The following is a 23293-nucleotide window of genomic DNA, read 5'->3' on the forward strand; positions in this document are numbered from 1 at the left end:
TTCTTCTCTTTGCTTTGTTCCAGCAGTTGTTTTGATTTTCTGAAGAAGTCATTTAACATTTATTGGCTCTTGGCCTTGTGGCAGCGGCCAAAACTGCACAACAGTACCAAGAAGGATTTTTAGCAAAGCTTTCAAGTTGAGTTGACTCCTAAATATGTTTAAGAATTTGTTTCTTTCTTAAGGAATTGGTTTTTTTTCTCTCTTTTTGCAATCTGCTGTCATCTCTGGAGGGGTACTGGTTAGTGGCAGCAGGGAAATGTTCTGTTTTCTGAAGTTCTTTTTTGATCCTGCAACAAAATGTAAATCAGCAGAGAATCCTGGCTGTAGAAATATCCAGGGACTAATGTCTCCAAGCAGTAATTGTCAGAGCTGGATAATAAGGGAAAGGAATTAAAGATCCTGAGGGGATGAATATCTTTCTAGGACAAGGAAGGGCAGGTCAAGGAATAGGAGACTCGGGGAAGAAAAGATTGCAATTGTCTGAAAAGATAATGGGAAGGTGTTTGTCTTGAGTGTGAGAGATACCTGAACTGTACTCGATAGGGCAGAAAACTGAGTGGTAGGCCTACTGAAATTAATAAAGAGCTGGATAGAAAGAGGGAGAGGAAGGAGGAGATCAAAATCAAGATTTACTAGAATAGCAGAAGGGGTTAAGCTTGAGAAACAGAAGGGAGTGCAAAAAAATGTATTTGGTTCTAACACTTCTGCTCCTTCTCCTTTGTGGCCAGGAACTGGACACAAGATATTAGCAGTGTCCTTACCTCATGCAGTGCTAGCCAGCGCAGAGGATGACAGCTCATTACTGCTATGACTTACCCTCTGGCTTAAATAGCTAATCTCATCAGTGTGATGATTAGTATGATGAAATCTGTTTTCCAGCTTCACTTGTTAAAGGTAAACTTGAAGATTTAGTCCCATGCAGGCTTACCATCTAATGAGCTGTGTGCAGCCCTGTACCCCTTGTGAAAGCAATCTTCAGAAAAACAAAAAAAGCTTTCTCCCTTTTCCTTACCCTGCTACAAGAAAGATTTCAGCCTAAATAATATTACTAGGGTAGGCTGAGCTGAGCTTGAAAAAAAGAAATCAACTTAACCTTCACTGACCTTTGTTTTGGCATTTTCTTATAAAAGCAGTGGGGGCTGCAGAAAACCTGTCAGTTCTTTCAGACTTGAGAATTCAATAACAACTGTTTCAGATTTAACTTCTCTTAATTATTAGACCATCACACTGAAATGATACCAATCAGAAGCTCCATATGTTCTAAAGTTGTCTTAATACAACAGTAAGACTTCAAACAAGCAAACAAATCCCCCCCAAACCTAAGGATTGGGGTCAAATCTGTTCCATCTATATATTCGCTGGCAGACTTTAGTTGCATGATCAACTCTCCAGGTTTTCTTCAGAATTTGCTTTATTCCACAGAATTGATGCCATTAAGAAGCTACTTGCCCAACTTTTTATAATACCCATTGAATTTCCTGTGGCTCTAGTTCCTATTTATTACACTTTAAAAATCTTTTTTCACAGCAGTATCAGAGTAATTTCCTTATGGGCTTTTTGATGGTGCTTATAAGTGGTGCTTTCAGAATCAGTTTATTTTTAAACTGTTCCTGAGGTATGAAGAAGCCAAGTTTGAAGTTAAAGTGCAGAGAGTATAATTAATGGGCTGGCCAGCTTGACCCTAAGATGCAGTCATATTAGAATACTTAGCTTGCGTGTATTTTCCAGCTGTAGCTCCTGTTGCCTTTATTTGCATTGGCCTTTCCTCCATTGAATTGAACATCTCAAGTTGGACACTATTAAAAACAAAAAAGTTTAATCTGTGAGAAATTTGATTTTGTGATTTCCTAGGCATAGCTTTGGGATATTTTCCAGGAAATGACTGGACTTCTTTACTTCTAGATGTCTTCTTTCTTGAGAATTCCCTAGCTTTTTTGCTAAACCCTTTGCAACAGCAAGGGCACCTCTTGTGTAATCCTCATTGATCATCAGAGGTCTGCTCTGTTTGCTGAAGAAAGATGGATTTATATGAGGGTGACATAAGAGAAGTGACTTGAGCATTCAGTGCAATTTGTGAATTCTGTTTACTAGTAGACAAACTGAGTAGAATCATCTGAATTCCAGTAAGTAACATCCAGTTTGCAGACACCTTCATGCTGCTTTTCTTTCAGTTTCTCAGCCTCTTTCATTTTGAACAATTTACATACCATTAGCAGAATTTTGTTTTCTACCAGGTTACGTGCTAGATGGGAGTGTATGTTAATTGAAGATGATTTCAGATGTGTGCTGACACACCAAAGGCCATGGTGAGACTTTGGAAATCTCTCATCCAATTGCCAAAATTGATGGGAACAGATTGAGACAAAGAGCTGTTGATGAGATGAATAGCAGGAAAGTGATCACTTTGAACTTAATTTAGTCATCAGCACTTTTGCTAAACTTTTGCAACTAGTCACTGTTAGAAACCAACGGCCAGGTGCAGATTGCCTGGTTTAAAGGTCTAAGCTTCTTACAAGACATAGCATCCAAGGGCACAGTCCAGACTCTGGATCATGAGATAACTCAGGTTGGAGAGGGCTTTGAGAGATCTCTAGTGTGGGCTGAAAGCAGGGATAACCAGAGCTCAGCCCAGAATGAATACTTAAGGCTTTATTCAGCCAGGTCTTGTAAGTCTCTAGAGATGGAGGCTACACAATCCCAACAAGCAGCCTGTTCTGCTCCACTGTCCTCATGGCAAGATTTTCCTCACAGAACCTCCCTTTTTATCAGCTTACCCCTGCTGTCTCATCCTGCAGCCATGCAGCACTGTATAGAGCCTGGCTCTGTCTTCTTGGTAATATCCTTGCAGGCACTGGCAAGCTGCTGTTAGGTTTTCCCAAAGCCTTTGTTTCCTGCAGGTTGAAAAAATCCAGTTCCCCAAGCCTTTCCTCACAGGATAAGTGATCTAACACCCTAAGCATCCTGATGGCCCTCCCTGAGCTCCCACTACTGTATTGATGTTTTGGGGGCCCAGAACTGAGCACGTTACTCCAAATGTGTTCTAGTGAGCACTCAGCAGAGTGGGTTAATCTCCAGCACAAAATAACGCTAGCTTTATGGGCTGCTAGAAAAGGCTGCTGGCTTATGTTCAGCTTGCTGTTCACCAGGAATACAGAAGAGAAATCAGGTGTATTAGTTGTAAAATTTAGTCTGATCTCTTCATGAGCCTCATCATCTATAGCCTGTATTTCATAACTTAACACTCTATGTCAAGTTTCTCTCCAGTATAGCTTCAGGTGTATTTGCCTCTTTTTTCACAAATCCCAATCTTTAATCTTTTTTGTCTGTATCTGTTCCTGCCTGGCCTGTGAAGCTTGTATTTTCTGCCCTTGGATCTCCTGGGATTTTCCTTTGTAACAGTGTATAGTAGGGACAACTCATAGAAGCAGTGATGATAAAGAATAGCTGGTGTTTTATGTGTTGTTTTTGGGGATATTGCTGTCTGCCAAAATTGCAGGACAGTCTCATTTGGCTCTTGAAGCTTTGGGAAATTTTGTAGAGGTTAAACTGTGTTTGTTTTGCCTTAGCCATGCAGAGCAGATACCTGCAAGCAGAAATGCCTTGTCTGCAAGCACAGATGGTGTATCTCATTAGACTTCCTAACAAAGCTGAAAATATAGATGACCTCTTGGTCTTGTGAACCTTTAGATATTTGAGATACTCAGACTTCTGTTTTGCTCCTGAAGATTTCTGCACATCTTGCTTTACTTGTGTCCCATCATTGGAACAATACTGTCACCTCAACACCTCATTTTTTTGCCATATGCACAAATGCCAAAGAGAATGTTCTTGACAAACAAGTGGCAATTGAGAGTCCCTGTGGCAATGCCACAGCTTCTTAAAATTGTTTTCACTCTCAATATGGCAGAGCAGCTGATCTTCCCTTGAAGATAGTTATTCAGAGTTAAGCTACATCCCTGTTTTCCAGAGGATCAGAACTTCATGGAGTACATACTTCTACCTGCAGAGGGTAGCCAGCCTCATTGCTATGGAGGAAGTCAAGTCCTGGTTGGAACTCAGTTCAGCTATCAGTCAAGCAGAAATATTTCAAGAAAAGCAGGATGTTTTTATAAGCTAAGAGGTAATATGTTCTGACTTAAGTATAGCTAGAGGTGTTCAAGTAAGTAATGTCATGTGAGTCCCCCCCCCATGACTCTTGCTGTACATCTCTTCAAAATCTTTATTTGCATTCATATTCCCTCAGCTGAATTGCAAGAACCAGTTGATCCTAGAAAACAGCCCTTAGCTAATCAGTTTGCTGGTCTTAAGGTATCCTGGGAGAAACAGAGGTAATTTTGCTGGTTTTTTTTTAAATTCAGATGATAATAATATAGAACATGTGAGATTATCATAAGTCTGCTGCAACTAAACAGCATCTTGGAGAGCTCATCTTGCAATGGATAAGGGATTCATTCTTACAGAGATGGACATTATCTTGGATGAAGCTCTCATAGTTGAAATTGTCTGCAATAAATGAACTAATGCTGTCAAACTACAGCATAGGAATAGTTGTCTGGCTATGCATTGGATTTTTTTTCTTTTTTAATTAGATTAATAGGACTGGGCACATAGAAAAGTAGAAAGCCTAAGGTCCAGATATCTGTATCATTGTGAAAAGGGAAATATATTTTGGTTAAAAGCTTTGTGTTTTTAATAGGAAAAAGGTTGGCCCTGTGTCTTGGAGTAGGAGAAACTGTTACTTAAAGTTTTGATATTGCCTTATTTATGAAATCTGCATTTATTCCTAGCTGTGGAATTCATCTCAGCCAAAGCAAACCTTGATGTGAAGGGTATTATGTATTCCTTTTAAAGGGGATGTTGCAGGTTCCTGTGTCCAAGCTAGAAACAGGATGAAGCATCTCAGGCCCACTAAAATAAAAGGCAGTTCCTAGGCTCTAAACGTATTGCAGATGTAGAATTATTTTTGGGGTGTCACTTTTGTCAGTGTTTCCCTATTCTCTGCTCTCAGAACTAGATTTTTAAAGTCATTTTATTGATATTTTACTGTGGTAACTCTGACAGAGACTTTGTTTCCTCTGCTATGATTCTAGTCTCCCACAAAATGGGATTAAACAGCAAGTAGACAACCTTTGGGCAGCTTTATTTTAGGGTAAAAAGGCTAATGAGGGAAAAAAAGCCGTTTACAAGTTAAGTTTCATGGGATTTGACTAAGCTGCTGCCAAGTCACAAGTTCACCAGTCTTCTGTTAAGTTTTTAATGTCTCTTAATCCACACAGTTTCTGTGAAGATGAACAGTGTTGACTGCAGAGACCCATTGTTTTCCAGTTCATCTATGTTCTACAAATTTTACATGAATCTTCCCATTTTTAGGAGCTCAAGATTTGTCTAGCCTTCATATCAGTGGTACAGTATGTTTTTAGTGTTGCATGTACTGCTTAGTTCAAATATAATAGTCTCCCTATAATAATTCCTGAAGTTTCCATACCCCGGAAGTTCTTGGCTGTTAGATCATTATATTAGACTGGCAGAATTGTTTTATGCAGAAGTTGACTTCATAAATGCAGAGAAGGAGGAAATGGAATTCTACTGTGCAATAGCACTATGTAAAAACTATTTTGGTAGATAGTAACTTTTAAGACTGTATCTATAGCAAAATGTAATATTGCTGAAATTCACTATTCTGCTGTTTTTCCTAGAGGAATGTATATGCACATGGTTAATTCTAAACCATAAAATGTAAATGTGGGTATTTTGATCACTTCATGAATTCATAGTTCTGCAATTACCTTTGGTATCTATTTTGGAATAATCACTGCATAATCTGATGTCTGTGTCTCAACTTAAAAAGTTTCAAATGCTTTATATGGAACTATATTTGACACTTAAAAGGTTCAGTTAAGTTAAAATCTTTTGAAGAATAAAATATCTTATTCATAATTTTGACTTTTCAGTCCCACTCTTATAATAGCTTTTTTGCTTTCTTAAAGCACCTAACAGGAAACTCTTGGAAAAATAATAAGAAAATTCCCAGTGTTTTTAAGCACTTAAAAAAAGGCAGTCAGGAGGAGCCAGGGAACTACGGGCTGGTCAGCCTCATCTTACATCTGATAGAGCAGCTAATCATGGAAACTACTTTTCAGGTACTAGAAGGACATGAAAGCGAGAGAAAAGTCAGCATGGATTCATCAAAGGGAAGCTGTAAACTTCTGCATTGAAAATACCAACTTGATAGGCAAGGGGAGAGCCTTCACTATTGTCTACCTAGGCTTCAGAAAGGCTTTCAAAGCTGTCTGCTGTAAGGATATGAAATACGAGGATATGAAGTATGGACTGGATGAGTGGAGCAAGGTCAACTGAAAACTGGTTGAATAGCTGGGCCCAGAGAGCCGTGATCAGTGGAAGAAGTGTAGTTAAAGGCCAGTAATTAGCAGTGTACTCCTGGGGTCAGTACTGGATCTGGTCCAGTCCTCTTCAACATCTTCATTAATGATCTGGCTGATGCAGCAGACTGTGCCCACAGCAAGTTTGCATGTGACACAAAACTGGGAGGAAGGGCTGATATGCCAGAGGATTGTGTCCAGTTCTGGGCTCCTTTGTACAAGAGGGAGTTGGAGCTACTGAAGAGAGGCAACTCAGTGAAGGGTCACAAAAATAATGAAGAAATTGGAGCACCTTTGCTGTGAAGAGAGGTTGAAAGAGCCAGGGAGAGCTTTTCAATATGTATAAATACCTGCAAGGAGGGCACAAAGAAAAGGGAGACTGGTGGTTTTCAGTGGTGCCCTGTGACAGAACCAGAGACAATGGGCACAAACTGAAATACAGGAGGTTCCCTCCAGACATCAGTCAAAAAAAAACCAACAGTGTTTCCTGTGAGAGTGACTGAGCACTGCCACAGATTTCCCAAAGATGTTTTTGAGTCTGGATCCTTGGAGATAATAGAAAGCTGCCTGGACATTGTTGTGGGCGGCCTGTTCTAGATGGCCCAGCTTGAGTAGGGACTTGGACCAGAAGATCTCTAGAGGTCACTGCCAACCTCAACCCTTCTGTGGTTCTGTTATGGCGGGCTCTGTAATTACAGTTCCATAATTTGTTCTATTCATTTTTCAGTGTTGTTTGTCTTTCAGACTGTCTAGACTAGGCTCTCTTAGTTCTCAAATCATTGAAGGTAGTTTTGGTTTATGAACTCTGTAAATAGTATGTCCAGAGAATAGGTTAGGAATGAGTGTTTTCAAGACTCTCTTAGGTTGAAGAAGTGATATAATCAGAGATAGAAATTTAAAAATCAATCTGAAGTGTAGTGGCAGACCTCTAGTAAGAGGGATCTTGGAGGAAGCACTTGTCCTTTGTGCTGCTGTCCAGGAGCCACCAAAGCAGCACATACTAGACACTCGATGATCCAGGAGAGCCATCTAGCCTTTTCAGAGTGTGACCTTGTACAGTCATTCCCACATCTTATAAATTATTTGATGGCACAATGTGGAACCAGGTCTTGGTTGTCTCTACAGCTGTATTGGTCCAAAGTAACCAGAGTTCTGATCAGTAGACTGCCAGTGTCAGATGAGTGCAAAAAAATGACATATACACAATGACATGCTCCATGTAAGGAAGAATGAGCCGGTGATCTTCAGAGCGAAGCATCTACCATGGGCATTTGAACCTCCAGAGAGACAGCCTGCCCTGAGCCCTGACCCAGAACATCGCTGCAGTGATGGGAGTGTCATCAGTGGCCTGGCATCTGTTCATGGGCACTGCTAACCCAGCCTAAAATGCAGCCAGATAAACCACTAGGGAAGATACTGAAGTGCAGGTCCAGGGACAAGGTCACGTTAGGAATGGTGTTTGAGTTGGCCTCGGCTTGCATTGCCTGTTCTGTGCTTAAAAGGATTATGATCTTCTGGGCTGTCAAGTCCACATTTTGCACAATAGTGTATTTCCTTGTCATTGCAACCAAATTGTTTATAGTAAAAAAGCATGTGTGAGATGGTGACCAACTGGTTCTTTTGGCTTATCCTGTTTATGTGTTAATTTGTGCTCAAATTATTTTCATATTTTCCCTGAGGATTATATCAGATATTTCTCTTCTGTCACGCTTCTGTGATAGTGGTTCTGCAGGCTCAGTCACACATTCTACTGAAAATTCAGAAGTGGTTTCTCAAGTGCAGGTACCCTACTTAATACTCTTCACTCAGTTTTCAGAGGTACAGGTGGCCCTGTTTAAATCAGTCACATTTGTGAAGGCCTAAGCCCTCTGGAAAATGCAGCACAGTATATTAATGAAAATAGCCAGAGTTCAAGTTTACAAACTGCATTTGAAATGGTTGCATTATGTGCACAATAGCTGAGATACTGAGTTTCCTTAGATTTTTCCAAGGACATAAACACCACCAAATTACACCTTTCCACTGCTATGTTAATATTTTGATCTGATCTAAAACCTGACCTACCTGAAGTAATTACAAGCTTTCCTGAAGTTCTAAATAGGCATTTCCATTAAAAAACTGCTACTGAAGTCACACCTGTCAGTCTGGTTTAAGTTTTTAATTAATTTGTTCCTCAAGATTACCATACCTAAAAGAAATGGCAACAGCTGATGAAATTGCTTCATATGCCAAGAGTGACAGTGAGATAACATTTGGTGAAATAAAAATGAAACTTTCTGAGCATTGAGTGGTTTATGAGAAAGCTATGAGAGGCTGCTTGCCAGTCTGTGAGACCTAGAGAAAGACAGGAATTACTTCAGACTGGACTTCTGTAATAGTGAATTGGCTTAGCTCATGTTTTCTGGAGTGTTTCCATTCAGTGTTAACACCGGTCTGTTACCTGAAGCTCTGCAAAGCGAATGCAGGCTAAAATCAGCATGACTTCTGCCCCTTCCAAGGGTGATCACAGCTCTCCCTTTGACACAATGCTAGGTAGATGCTTTCTGTCACACAATGTGGTTTGTGTCGTGCCAGCACAGACAGATACAGAGAGTAGGCAATTTCCCATGCATTTTTCTTCTGTTGTGGAGACTTGTGGCTTTCCTCTTTCAAATGCTCAAGTCATAACATTTTGAGTCATAAAAAAACAGAGGATCTCCAGTGGTCTATATGGAAACTAGGCTTCAGGAAATAGCATAGGTACCAGAATTAACCCATAGATGCCTGGTGGTTCATTACTGCTGATAGCTTATCAGTGCTTTTCAGAGGACTTGCAAATCTATCTTTTGATGGTCTTTGAGAAGAATGGCAGTGCTCCTTGTCTCTGCATAGGCTGTAAAGCACTTCGATCATTTTTCCACGTTGCATCTATAAAACTGGGGGGGGGGGGGGGGGAAGAGGGTGGGAGGGAATTGCATACATGTGATTATACTTAGCCCACCCACACAGAAAAGGGGGAGAAGAAAGAATATTTGTGCACCAGTGTTGTCTCCCTTTGCTTAACAAGGTCATGGTCGAGCCCTTTTTCTACATGAGGCAGGAAGCCCCACAGCAACATGTTACTGATACACTGTGGTACCTACATCAGAGGACTTCATAGCAGATCAGTGGCATCTTTGCATTGTCTTTTCATTGGCTTTCTCTAGTGTTACTATTGTCTACAAAACAAGATAGCTTGACATGGAGCATATCTCTGGATATCTCTTCTGCCCTGTTATCTCGGCCTGTCATAGGAGCTTACACTTCCACTGTTTAGAAAGTTTTCCTGATGCTTATTCAGCAGTACTGCTGGAGAAGAGGATGTTACTTTTTCCTTCCTTTTTTTCCTTCTCCTTGCTCTTTCTCTTTCCTTTCCCTCTCCTTGCAGTTTCCTCCCCTACTGTATTTCTGCCCAATATTCACAAAACTCTTGAACCTAGGAAGAATGGACTCTTCTCTTCTTACTTCCACTCACAGATCAAGTAGCATGATTGCACCATGTTTTTTCTGAACTCTGGACTGTGCTATTATCCTCTCTAGGTTGCATCAGGAAGTGTTACTGTTCTCTGTAGCAGAGCTTCACAACAGAACTTGCTTGTCTCCCTTAAAGCTTCTGTACGCTTTACTTTCTAGTTCTTTTCATGTGTTACAGTTATGAATGAGGATTGCTGTTGTAAAATTCATGGACATTTCTTTACAACTGGAAGTAGCTAGAAGAGATCCCTCTGACAGGCAAAAATGAAATTAAACTTCAGTTTGCAGCTGGCCATTATGTAGCAGCAATAGCATTGCTGTCATCTGGGTGCTTAGGGTATGTCTCTATGGGCTTCTTCTGTATGAAGATTTTAAGTAAATATGACAGGAGCCCAATACCCTTCTGTCAATTTTAATGTCATAGCAGCAAGTACTCAGAGCAAGAATACACTAGAGATCCATCTCCTCTCTTGACAGTGCAGGTTAATAATAGGAATGCCATGTTGGTTAATACAAAGTTTTTCCATAAATATGGAGGATGAAAACTAGGAAATTATTTAGCCTTTTGGTAAATTAAGGACATTCACTTTACACCTGCTCTTTTTGCTTTTTATGGTGATTGAATGGATAGGCTTTTGACGTGAAAAGAGTGTGCAAATGTGTTTGTTGGTCAAAAATTTACACATACCAGTTTATAAAATGTGATCTCAGAAAATAATGTAAAAGGAGGATTGTAAATGAATACAAGTACAAGCAGTAAATATCTCTGTGTTGTTATTTTGAGCTTTTTGAGGTCACAGCTATCTGGTTGTTAACAAAAAGCTGTAGTAATACATGTGTTTGGGTTTTTTTCAGCCCCTGTCAGAGAATAGATTTTCATTGAACCACAGCTTTTTGTGTCTGAGCAGCCTGAAATGTAGTCTGGCCTCATGACTTACTTGCACCTCACGTGGGTAGGTGCTTTGGGAGTCACTTGGAGACTGAGAAGTGACCACAGATAGACACCGATTCCCAAAATACATTATTGCTACTTCTAGCATTGTTGCATTCCACTGACCTTTGCTATTTTATGTTTTGCAGCCCTCATCTGAGTAATACCTCTGATTTTCAGTTAAATGAAAACTTGGATTTTGGCGGGGGGGGGGGGGGGGAGGCAGCAATTTTTTAAGATTATCTATATTGTACGGTATCAGACCAGAATGTGGAGCCTTAATGGAATCTGAAACCTTTCTCAGATACATGCATTTCTGTCAGTGTGATTTCTACTCTGTCTCTCACACTCTTTCATGATACATTTTTCTGATGAAAGCAGGATAGCCATCTGAATCCTTTCCTGTGTTCTTTGACTTAGCAATCCCGGGGCAGTATATCTTTTATCTTCTCCCTGAGTCTTTGATTTTAAGAAAGGAAGAATGATAAGATCCAAATTGGTGCTGTTGTTCCTCTAAAGTATTTTTAAGACTTCTTGTTGCAAAAGTTTTCAGCTCTAAGATCATGTGAATTCAGGAGAGTTCAGCTGAATCAGACAGTGCATCATCTTAGACTCCAGTCTGAAGCAAAATTTGGTTGCTAAAAGTTCCAAATTCCTGATGTATTTACATGTGAAGTGATTATGCTGCAAGTTACAGAGGTGCTTTCTCAGGAAAGCACCAACTTCGGAAATACGTTATCCAAAGTCATCACATCATAGAAGATAAGCAGTTTGGTGATTAACTTGCCACTATTGCACAGTTAATGTGTTGCTGTTAAAAACAACCCAAAACACTACTGGTTTGGGATCAAGCCCTTGGGGGCTAAAAGGCTGTTAGAGAAGGATACCTCCCTGTATCCGCTGCCAAAAAAGCACCATTAAAAAATTTCCTCTGCTTCTTTCTCCTGCAGATCTTGAGCTCCCTCTAACCACTTGCTTTTGTAATTGAAACTCAACAGGAATGTGTTGTATACTGAACTCTTAAAATAGTCAGCATTACGCAGATTTTTAGTCTGCGTCCCAGCATATTGATGAGTCTTAATGGTGGGAGGGGAAATAAGAAAATAATGGAACCAAGAGATAAATAATGGAAAATACGTTCCTGTAGCAGAAATGTCTCATATTTACAAAATGTTTCTTCCAAATGTGAAAATTTGAAGAGAATAAGCTATGAGTCACACCACATTAAGAAAAGTTATGTAGTGTTTAGAAATTGGTTGTGCGTATGATAGATGGTGTAGTTATTGTGACAATTGCTATTTTCACTTTTTAATTGTTTGAAAATCTGATTGTGGTGTTATATGTTTTCAGTAATCTTCACGCTGGTGTACTGGGACTCCACTGAACTACATAAGAGTAAAAATTACCTGAATCATGAGAAATCTCTGCATTTGCACGTTATTAGGCTTCTACAAAGCATATCCCACTTCATTAATAAATAAAAAGCCATTAATTAAAATGTTTCTATGTCCAAATATACACAGGATGACAGAAACAGGTTTTTGAAGCATACAGAGGAATGGTATGGTTATTTTTGCTAATCCAACATAAGCTCATACTTTGAAAAGTGTACCTATCTGAGGTGAATAATGATTTCTTAAGTTAGCTCCCATTATTATATTGTCACTTGTTATAACATCCAGGCAGTGGCCAGAGGTACTACCACCAGGCAGTTGCTTTGGAAAAACTGTTCTTGCTGAGGACACCCTTCAACTAGAACTATAGAAACGTAGCTTTAGACAGTACTCCAGCCACAACTGTCCCACCAGGTAGTGGATAAAGTGAGTAATTTTTAGGCATCTTTTTTCTTTTCTGTTATGCTGTGCATGGAAATGACCAGTATAAAATACTAGCACAAACTCGCAGCATAAAGTACCACCAGTAGTGCTGCTGCTTAATAAATGTAACCTCAGCTGAGACTGTGCATGTATGTTTTATTTTCATTCCTCAGAGAGGCTCATCTATTTGTCCCATAGAAACAAAGTGAAGAAGCAAAGCTACATGTGCATCACAAACAGAAAAAATGTGATCTAACCCTGCTCTGTGTGGTAGAAGGTAATGCTGCCAGGTGGTCACCTGCTATCCTGCAGGTGTTATAGTACTTCTTTAAGGAAATGAACTGCTTTTGCTGTTATTAAAGCATTTAAAACCCATTCAAACAAATAAAAAAACAGGAAGTGGCAGATCTAAGAGACTGAACTAGAAATGTAGCAGTCATTCTTGTTTGATTAACAGAAAAATCACTACTGGTATTGACATTCAGGAGTTTGTAGTTGCTTTAAGATTTCTACATCCCATTGAAACGAATGGGTACTACTTTAGAACTATATTCAGATTTAACAGCACATTGATCTGTTACCCATTTGATTTGTCATGGCTTCTATTATCACTTTACAAAGCTAGACATTTATTTCACACAGAGTGAAAGCTTAGTGCCTAAGAACTCCTCTTGACATCCTTCAGATTGCAATGCTTTGAATCCCATTGCTATTGATTTCCTCAGCGTCATTTTCTGTATTTTCATGGCACCAAGTCCCAGTCCCATTGACAGTGGAAGTTTTGCAGATGGATGTAGTAATATCTGATATTGACCTTCTAAATTAAACCCTGAAGATGAATATGGAAGGAAGAAACAGCCTGTTCTGATAATGTTTAGGTGACTGGATGTTTCTAGATGGAAAATGATGGAAAACGGCCACTGCTCAGCACAGGCGTAGCAATGGCAGTAGAGGAATCAAGTGGTTGCTTCCTTTGAGGTCAGTGGAGGTCAGCTTCTCTGTGGAGAAATTGCACTTCACTAAGTTCATTTAAACAAAGATGCACCTGTGTCTGAATCCCTTTGGGAGAACTTTGTTCCTTGCCTTGTCGCAGTAAAAACTTAGCTGGGTAAAGTGTATTAGGGACTAGGGGGTTTCTTGCTATTAAAAGTAAGCTGTTAAGTTTAAAACATTTCTTAATTCCATCTTCTGTTGCTCCTATGTGAGCTCTGAATATGAAATTGCATACTTAAAGAATATTTTCTATGTCTCGATGACATGATTTATGCCTCCGCTTGCCGCTGGAGAGTAGGGAAAATTGTGTCAATAACTTTGGCAGGGTTTGAACTAAAGCAAGTTCTTGGCCAAGAACAGTCAGCTTACACAATCTTCAGCTGGGATCTGATACTACCAGAGTATCTTCATGACCTTCCACCACATCCTTTATTGTGTTCAGAGCTTCCCTAGGAGTGGCCTATTGAAATGGTCAGAACTTCCTCATGGTCCCTTGTGCTATGGGCAGAGACGTTTGCTTTGGAGAGCTTCACATAACAGTAGGGTGCAACTGTGGAATGGAAACCATTCAGAATGCACGGTGTAAAATTGGGTTGAGAAGGCTCCTCACAACAGTTGTGTGGATGTGGAAGGTGATGTAGTATTTATCCATGTGCAGATGCCTGCATATCTGACTTCATGTCTGCAGTGGTTTTAGGGATAATAACAAATGATACTGCAATTGCTCAAAGCAGTAGAAGAGCAAAAGGTGCGCATCTACTGAATGATTAATACTGTGAAATATTGGAAAGCAAGATTCAGGTTATGAACTCTTAACAGGAAAGGTTGGGAAATTCTGGGCTGGGCCACGGCTGTGTGTCTCTGAGACAAACACAGCTTCACCTGGACAAAAGTGATAAGATTTTCACCTTAGCCTCTACCTTCTTGTGTCTTTCTCACTACACTGACATCCTGTATTCCTAGTATAGCATCATGCTGTTCTTCCAGTTGCACTCCATCTTTCATCTGCTGAGAGATGGAGGAGTACAACAGTGCCACAACTGGCTCCTGTGTGTCTGTAGCCAAGACACTGCAGTGCAGGCCCATGGTCATGATATTGTCAGCATGGAAGCGCGTTGCTGTCACGGGAACATTCATGGGGATGCACTTCAGCACTTGACAAACACATGGAAGACTTGATCCTCTCCCTTTTGCACCACGGTCTTCGGTCATTTTGCAAATGCTTGAAGTCTACCCTATTTAATTCCTTATTTTAGAGTTTCCTTTGAGTTGTGTCACCACTTAAGCACTACTTGCTTTATGTCAGATTTCATACCTCTCTTTTTTCCACAGTTAAGTAGTTACAGATTATTAAGTGGGCTAATGCTGCAGTCTCTGTATGTGGGAAGTTGGTCACTGGTGTTCACTAAGAGCTAATGGAGATACTGCAATAACAAGGCTGAACCTTTATAAATCAACCAGAAGTTGGAGAGCTGCAGACTATTTCTAAATCCTCTGAGTCTATAGAAAAGGTGAAATACTTAAATCTTCATTTTGTGATCAGAAGGCAGCATGAAAGAGAAATTTATTCTCTGATAGCAATATCATGTGAAACAATATAGATAAGAGATGGTGGATATCTTTCCTAAATAATTTCCTTTTATGGTTAATACATGCACTAAAACCAAAGATGAATGAGAGGCTGGTGAGATTAATCAGGCCATATGCTGCAATTCATTGATAATGAATGTAAGAATAATGAATGTCAATCAGTTGCTATTAAATGTAATGGCGAGTCATTTACCACCTCATTAACAGATCAGGACACCCGATTTGCTTGTATGTGAATAGCAAAACAAATAGTAATTAAAATTTTCTGTTAGGGCATTTCGTTCTCTTGGGGTGTGTCAGGGCACAGCCTAATACTCGTGGACAAGAAAGTTGTATCCCCAAAGTACTGTCTGTAGGTATGTGGATGAATTGTGTGTGTGTGTGTATGTACTGCGTTTCGTCAAGATTTGTCATCAAGGGGAAGTACTGCTTTTTACTTGTTTTGGTATTTGCTGCAGCACCTGGATGTTTCTGAGATTGTTCCCTAGTTCATGTACAGGAGACTCTGAGGTTCAACAGTGCCATCCTGTGGATGATCTTAAAGATCTGAAAGCTCTGGCAGATAAATAAATTGACCTCAACAGGATAAATCATCATAGAATATCAGATACTGTATGTCCCCATGCAATCAGCTAAAACATTTCCCTCTGGTAGTCAGTCAGACTAATTATTACTTTTCTGTCCAGAAAATTAATAACCTAAATGTATTATAACCAACGGGAAATTATTTCAAGGAAGCTGATGAGCAGGGTATTTGTTAGTTTTGTTCTGTTGCTGAGAAGTGTGTCTTTAATCATCTCAGTGTGGTTTTAATGATCTTGGAATTTATTTTTGCAGACAATGCCAAAATCAAAGGCAACTATGTAAATTCAGATAAGCACCCCTATAAAGACATACCTGGACTTCTTTAAAGCATTAGATGAAAACTAAGACTAGTTAACTTCTATGTTTCATAACCAGAAAATACAAGTTTTCAAACAACCTTGAAGATTAAGCTGGATGATTTGAACAACTGCACACAATACCTTTAATTGCAGAAATAGAAGGGCAGGATTAAAGTATGAAGTTTCATTGACTGAAAAAATATTCTGCTCAGAATACTTGGGGAACTTTCTGTTCATGGAATGAATACCATGTGGGTAAAAACCCACCAAACTTTCATTAGGGAGCAGTTGGGAGATCAATGAGTAACTGCAGATCATATTATTTCATCTATGGTTTTCATTTTGCTTGCCTAAGCAAATTGTAAGGAAAGTGAATGCTGTTTATTTGGAAATGAGCAGGGAAATAAAGGGCAAGCTGGTCAGTGGAAAGTTCTGCTCACTTTTCTTTCTCACTTTTCAAGCCCTGCGGCTTTGGGGTGCTGGAGGGGCAAGGGTTGTGCTGTCTGTGTGCTGCCTTTGCCTGCAGGGTCAGGGAGCTTGGTGTAACTCCAGATTCTGTGGAGCTACACAATCTCTTTGGCTTGCAGGAATTCTCCTTTGCTTTCTCCATGTCTGTCACAGAAATTTCTCCTTAGCTGGCCTTTAGCTGTGGAAAGCAATGAGTTGCAGTACAAGCCACTGGATGATTTGATTACAACAAGGAAACACCCAATCACAGATCTAGTGTTATTCTTGGATAGTTAAAAATGATGACATAATTTGTGGTTCCAAAGTCTTCAAAAGCACATATTTATAGATTCCATATATCTGTTTGCCAGGTGCACTTAAAAGAGGAAAAGGTGATCAGCAGTGATAAAACATACCATTAATTCCCATGAGTATGAAAAGATAAATATGAATCATTCCCATTCTTTAATCATAAGTATGAATCATTCCAACTGGAAGATTAGTTTAACACGGGTTTAATGATTTAACTTTCATCTAACATACTTCGACAAAAAAAATCTCCTAGTCTAACAAAAGCCTTCCATCTATGTAGTTTTGTCCTTTTTAAAGTAGGCTAACCTGTTTCGAGTGTTGTCACTGGAAATTTGGAGATTGAGGCCTTATTTTCAGAAGGTTCTACATTTAATTCTATTGTAAAGGTATCTGCTATTAATAATTTTAAATGTAGTCTTCTGCTATTGTCACTTTCTACTTATACTGTAAAGAAGGTAAATGAGAGCAATATTACCTACTCCTTTGTATACTGTATGCTAATAGTTCTTAGCTCTCGCCTTATGTAGGTTCTCTCTGCTCTCTCAGTTTTTTTTTCCATCTTTATTTTTGCTCTAACTCTTCACTTCCAGTGTTCCTGGCCTGAATACCATATTTTAATTGAGGTAACAAGTTTTTTATTTTTAAATTAAACAAATACTATTTTTACTATTGCTTTTTCTTGTTCTTTCTTTGTCTTGGCATGTTATTTTGATTTTTCTGATCATTAGTGTACATAGAGTACTCACCTTCTGCACTGTCAGGCTGCAGTGAGACTTTAGGAGCTTTTATGTTCATGTGGACAGGAATGATGCTTACGTGTGGGGGTGTTTCCTGGTTTGTCAACTCTGAATGGAGTCCTTTGGTTTGGATTGCACTGTGAGCAGTGCTCATAGTCCTTCCTCCAGACTGGATCTCCAATTCAAACTGCTGCTGGAAGCCAGCATTAGATCCAATCCATCCCATCAGGTAAGGGTTGCAGTGGGCAATTTGGGTGCTGCAAACAGCAGAGTGGCTGCAGGTGTCCCACAGCAGTGGGAATGTGCTCTGCTTTGTTCTGCATTTGGGACCACTCTGAAACAGCTGTGAATTTGTGTAATCTCTGTGCGTAGACATGCACAGCCTCTGCACGTGTGTGTGCACATTCACTGCATTTATAGAGATACAGTTAACTGTAAATTTCCCTGTTAAATGAGAAGACTGATATATTCTGTTTCTGTATTTTAATGGAGTTGGATAAATACTTATCTGCCCTATGTGTGTTCTGTAGCCTCTAGGAGATTTCACAGTAACTCCTGTGTCACTGTGTTTGTCTTTACAGCATGTCTGTCATACTTAAGTTCAACCAATTCCTCTAAGGTGAAGACATAAGATTTTAGTGTTATTAATGCCTCATTTCTTCTAGTTAATGATTTTTTCAAGTATTTAATCTTCTTTGTGATTTACCTTCCATGTCAGATAAAGATCTTTTTTAAGCTAAGTATTATGAAATAATAGAAACCTTTATTCTATTTGAATACAGTCAGGATAAATGAATCCTGATGTTAAACAGGTGCAGCATCACACATGTAAAATCAGGGTAAGTTCTCTGAATGCTTGGATCTTAACAGATGTGTTCTTTTTCTCCATATGTTATAACAAAATAAGGATTTGCTCTGAAGTATTGACACAAACACTAGCCAGTCTTGGCAGACACAAAACTCTGTTCCTTACACAGTATCAGCTGTGGCTATTAATTAACTTTAAATAAACATGTGCATTAAATAGCTGTAAAGCACATATATGTATAAACTAAATTAGTTTTTGTCAGAAAATAATTTTTTTTGCTTTCTTGTTTACTGATGCCTAGACAAATGCTGCATCTTCAAAACAACATCTGTCAAACCAATTTTCATCAGATTAAGTATATCCTCAGAGCAACCATCACAGCTTACAAAATACTGGAAATGTAGGTTGTGCTTTGCATAAAACACCAATAGAATTTAAAGCACTTGAAAGTGTTTTACAAATGTAGCAATGATAGCTTGTGCCTGTTCTCCATTTTTGTTTCTGTTTTCAGGAGGTTCTTGGGAAAGATAATGAGGAATGTTGCAACACTGCAATCCCAGTAGATGCCTCAGAGTGCAATTTCAGAGTTATGGTCCTGGCAGCTAATCTGGGTCCACTAAAGACCATGGTTTGGAAGTCTGGCAGTAGAGATTGAATTTATTATGACAAAGTTCATCTGTGGAAAGATTTCTCTCATTAGGAATGAAATTAAAGCATGAATCAGTGACTGATTATCCAGGCCTTTCTGTGATCTGTTGAATTCTTCATTAGTATAGATGTGTGATTATATATGCTCTGGCCTGGTCCTGGTTCTATAGATCATCAAAGATAATGAACAAAATTAATTTTTTAAAGATTTTTTCTGAAACAATGTAATTTGGTAAAACTGTAAGGAAAACCAGTGGCTTTGACATAGAACATAAATACTGACACACTCAATCATTCGCATCTCTGGCCAGCTTTGTCTTTTTCCCTGCTACAGGATAATGCATGGAAATGAGCTTCTTATTAGGCTGGTGTGTCTTCCATAGGAGTGAGGCATTTTGCCTGTGTAATGAGTTAAGTAGAGAGATGAAGCCTCATTACTGTGTGCACCCACAGCTCGTCATGGAGACCCAGGGCAGCCAGAAAAAAGTGCCAGGGTTTCTGTAAGATCTCTGTGGATGGAGGGTAGAGGCACTTGAGCTGGAAGCTAGGTCAGTGTTACCATTAGTTCTTCTGTTTAAAAGCTGGAAATCTAGCATAAAGCAGGAAGAGTCCAGTCAAAAATCCATGGAGAGGACAAACAAGGGGGAAAGTTGAGAGAACTGTTCCAGCCGCATCTGGGAGTAGATACATTTTTGCAACTCTGACTTCCTGTTAGCTTGTTCCCTGTGTGTGAGCACTATCCTAGAATGTTCCACATAAACCCTAGGTGAGGTGTTTTGGTGCCTTACCACACGCCTGTGGGAGAGCCCTAATCAGTGTTTGCAAGACAGTGTAACTAAAGACAGTCGCAGAACCCAATGCATAAACAAAGCTGAACGTGTTACATCATGATAGAGTTCAAGATAAGTGCTTTGTGTCTAAAGAATGTAGTTTTTATGAGGAAAATGGTACTGCTGACTTTCATGTTCTTCATAAAGATGTGCTTGCTGCTTCTGCAGTTACCTTAAGCATAAACCTCAGGCTGGATTTTAGCTTACCTGAAAATGACAATGATCTTTACAGGATCTTCAGCCTAATTCCTGAGACAAAAGAACATACAATTAAGTTAAAATAAGTACAGAAATCTCCCAAAAATTCTAACTCTATCCAGCTCTATCATGTGCTTGGGAAACTTAACACTTCCAGGTTTGGTTCCTTTGAGTATTAATAGCATGACATTTCAACAGGAGACCTGGGTTTCTGAGAACATTTTTGCAATTTGCAGTGGTAAAAGCTGTGTTCGAAATGACCATTATGGAAGAGATTCCTTCTGGTTGTCATTTTTGGCCGAAGCCATGGAACATTGCACTTGTTTTTAAAGCAAGAATTACGAATCACACAGCAGGTAATACAGTGTGGTAGTCGGTGAACAGGTCGTGGCACATTTCAGCAAATACAGGCTCTGTTGGGGAAATGTTGATTTGAATTTCATGCATCATTCAAGCATAATGAGCATTGAAAGGTCATGTTAAGAACATAAAAAAAAATCATCTGATTTAACTTTTTCACTATCCAGTATTGTTAATGACACAATGTCAAGTAACAACCAGTTTCTCTGAGCGTGACTAAAGCCAGATTCCATGTATAGTTCAAGAATAAATTGCCAAACCTTTTTTTGTTCCATTTACTGTTCATTTCCTTTATAATGTCATGGTGTTAGTTTGTGAATCGTACCTTGAGCCACTGCAGTATATCTGTATTTTCTCAGTCAGAGTTATTTCTTTGAGATTGTTACTCAGCATCCAGTAAGTCTCATGCAGACTGTAACATACTAATTGGCTCGGTACAATTAGAATGAAAAGGAAGTGTTTTGCTATTGATCTCTGCTTGTTATTAGTTTGTACTGACAGGAAATTAGGTTGAAAAAGTCTAATACAGCTATCAAAACATTATTTCTTATTGCAGGAAATATCACTGTTACTCTTCCATGGAAGTGTTTAGAGCAGAACTCTCTTCCTTTCTCCTTTTTTTCTAGTGTTGTCTTTCTCTTTCTGACTTTTAAAAAATTTCTAGGAGGGATGCTGAGCCTTGTTAAATAACCAGGCTGTTCAGAGACTGAGTAGCAATACTGTGACTTAAACAGGGCCTAGACAATATTTATGAGTTCATTATATCAAGTCTAATACTGGGCTGCTTGTTAACTTCACACAACATCATGTTAATAAATTTTTACAAGCTGTGTAGTTGTAAAATGCATCATAGTAATCACTGTCATTCCTCTAATAAGTCATTTGATTTGTGTTTGATTTGTGTTGTTCCAACGTCGTGAGCCGTAACATTTCAGGGTAGAACCCTTCTTGTGGTCCAGGTAATGAACCACCTGCTCTGACTCCTCAGTTACAGATGTTCTCAGAGCGGGGGACACCTTCACCTCCCCACTCTGCTTCCTTTGCAGTGCCTCAGGTTACATGGTTTTCTTACAGGAGAATTACCTCTATTGTGGAGACTTTCTGGAGCTCCAGGTCTCAACCCTTCTGCAGATTCCATGCAGGTGTGTGGTTTTACTTGCCACAGAGCCGCTGGGGTTGCTGAGTGTCTGTAATTCAGACGCTGGCAATGCCAGCAGGGCAAGCAGTTGGATGTGGCTGTACTGTGGCCTCCAGGCAGAGGTGGTCAGTTCAGGAGATCAGTGACCCAGAGGAGACCGATGGCTCGTGTTGACCAAGCTTCAGAGGACTCCGGCTGTGAAGAGTCCCTTCCTGTTAGTGTGGATGGAAGTTCTGCAGATGATAAACCAGGAAACGCTTTGCTTCATGTTTTTTAATTATTTAAATTATTTAAAATTTTAATTATTTAAATTATTTAAATATTGTTATTTGCTTTATTACAGACATGTTTCTTTTAGGAGAGTAGACTACCTGCTTGAAAATCTGAGTGTTGCTTTTTCTGAGACTCAGAATCCTAATTCATTTGACTGACAGATGTAAACTTGAAATTTATTTTACTCTCTAACACAGCAGTGACTTTAGTCCAGCTACAGTTTTCATTGCGCAGTACAAATACACTAAGCCTACTGTTTAGTTTACTACATAAACTACTGCTGGCAGCTTATGTGTAAAATTTGAGGATTAAGAAACTAATGCAAACAAAGACTCTAAGCTTTAAGTAAGAAGCAGTATTGTTTGACTAGCCTCTTACTGCTGTCACAATCAATGTGAAGTAATAGCAGCCAAAACCTACTGGTCTGGGTTTGGCTGCAGTAAGTTCTACTAAGGCAATAGTCATTTGAAGAGGAAATTTGTCTTCTCTATTTGAAACACTAATCAGTTGCCAAAAATGCCACCTTTTTTTTGCATTTTATGTGTGATGTCTTTTTCATTTTTACTTTCTAAATAACTGGTACAAATAATCCCTCTTATTTTTTTCAGCCCACCTAAACCAGCGGTGTTCATCTCCGGTGTCATTGCTAGGGTAAGATTATCAGTAAATTTCTCTCAGTCATAGCAAAATTACTGTAAGCTTTTCAGAATTACCGCCAATCAGAGCAAAATTAATCATTTTCATACCCCTTTCTCTTTTGTGAGAAGAGGCTTTATGTTTTCTATATTCATGTAAGGTCCTTTGAGCATTCTTTCTGGGTTTGTGTGGAATTGAAATTATTCATTGAAATTATTTCCACAGTTTTCCTTTGAATTTTAGCACTTTAAGTTTATTGGATCATCTTTTTGTATCTAAGCTAGATATTACTGCATTCATTTCCTTTGGAAATGGCTGCATATTAAACTGCTGCTGTAGCTTGATCTGTGATGAAGAGAACACTCCTGCCTGTAAGGGTACATGCTTGAAGATAGTGTGTTTCAGCTGCCATATGTGCCTTGAGGTATACTTGGGATTCAGGGTGTTATTCCCTGGATTTTAAGACCAGGCAGGACCTGTAAATCCTTAGTATTAGCTAGCCATTAATCATATGATCAGTAATTCATGCCTTGTGCATTGTGTGACAGGGTTTTTATCATGGCTTTATGTGATGGTTACCTTACATCCCTGGGGTTTGTAATGTGGTTTACTGTAAGATGCTGTGGTTGTGTCAGATCCCATCGGTGGAAAGAGTGAGCTGATGCCATTTTCCTTGGCCCATAAGGAATGGCTAATTGGCAGCGTCAGGGGAGAGAAGGCAGAAAATGTTGAGTCTGAGGAGAGGAGATCTTTGAAACTTGGAAGCAACTTGGACTAGAGAAAAAAAAAGCAAAATCTAACAAGTTAACGTAGTGATTG

General features: G+C 39.3%; 1 protein-coding gene across 1 annotated transcript in view; it reads left to right on the forward strand.

Annotated features, from left to right (window-relative positions):
* The window catches only part of DAP (death associated protein), a 54089-nt gene that overhangs the window by 26874 nt on the left and 3922 nt on the right, over positions 1 to 23293 (forward strand). Inside the window, exon 3 of the mRNA XM_069004023.1 lies at positions 22447 to 22489. Within this exon, the coding sequence (XP_068860124.1) occupies positions 22447 to 22489 (43 nt within the window). The remainder of the gene's footprint in view (positions 1 to 22446; positions 22490 to 23293) is intronic.

Source organism: Aphelocoma coerulescens, chromosome 2 (assembly GCF_041296385.1).
Source record: "Aphelocoma coerulescens isolate FSJ_1873_10779 chromosome 2, UR_Acoe_1.0, whole genome shotgun sequence".
Lineage (NCBI taxonomy): Eukaryota > Metazoa > Chordata > Aves > Passeriformes > Corvidae > Aphelocoma > Aphelocoma coerulescens.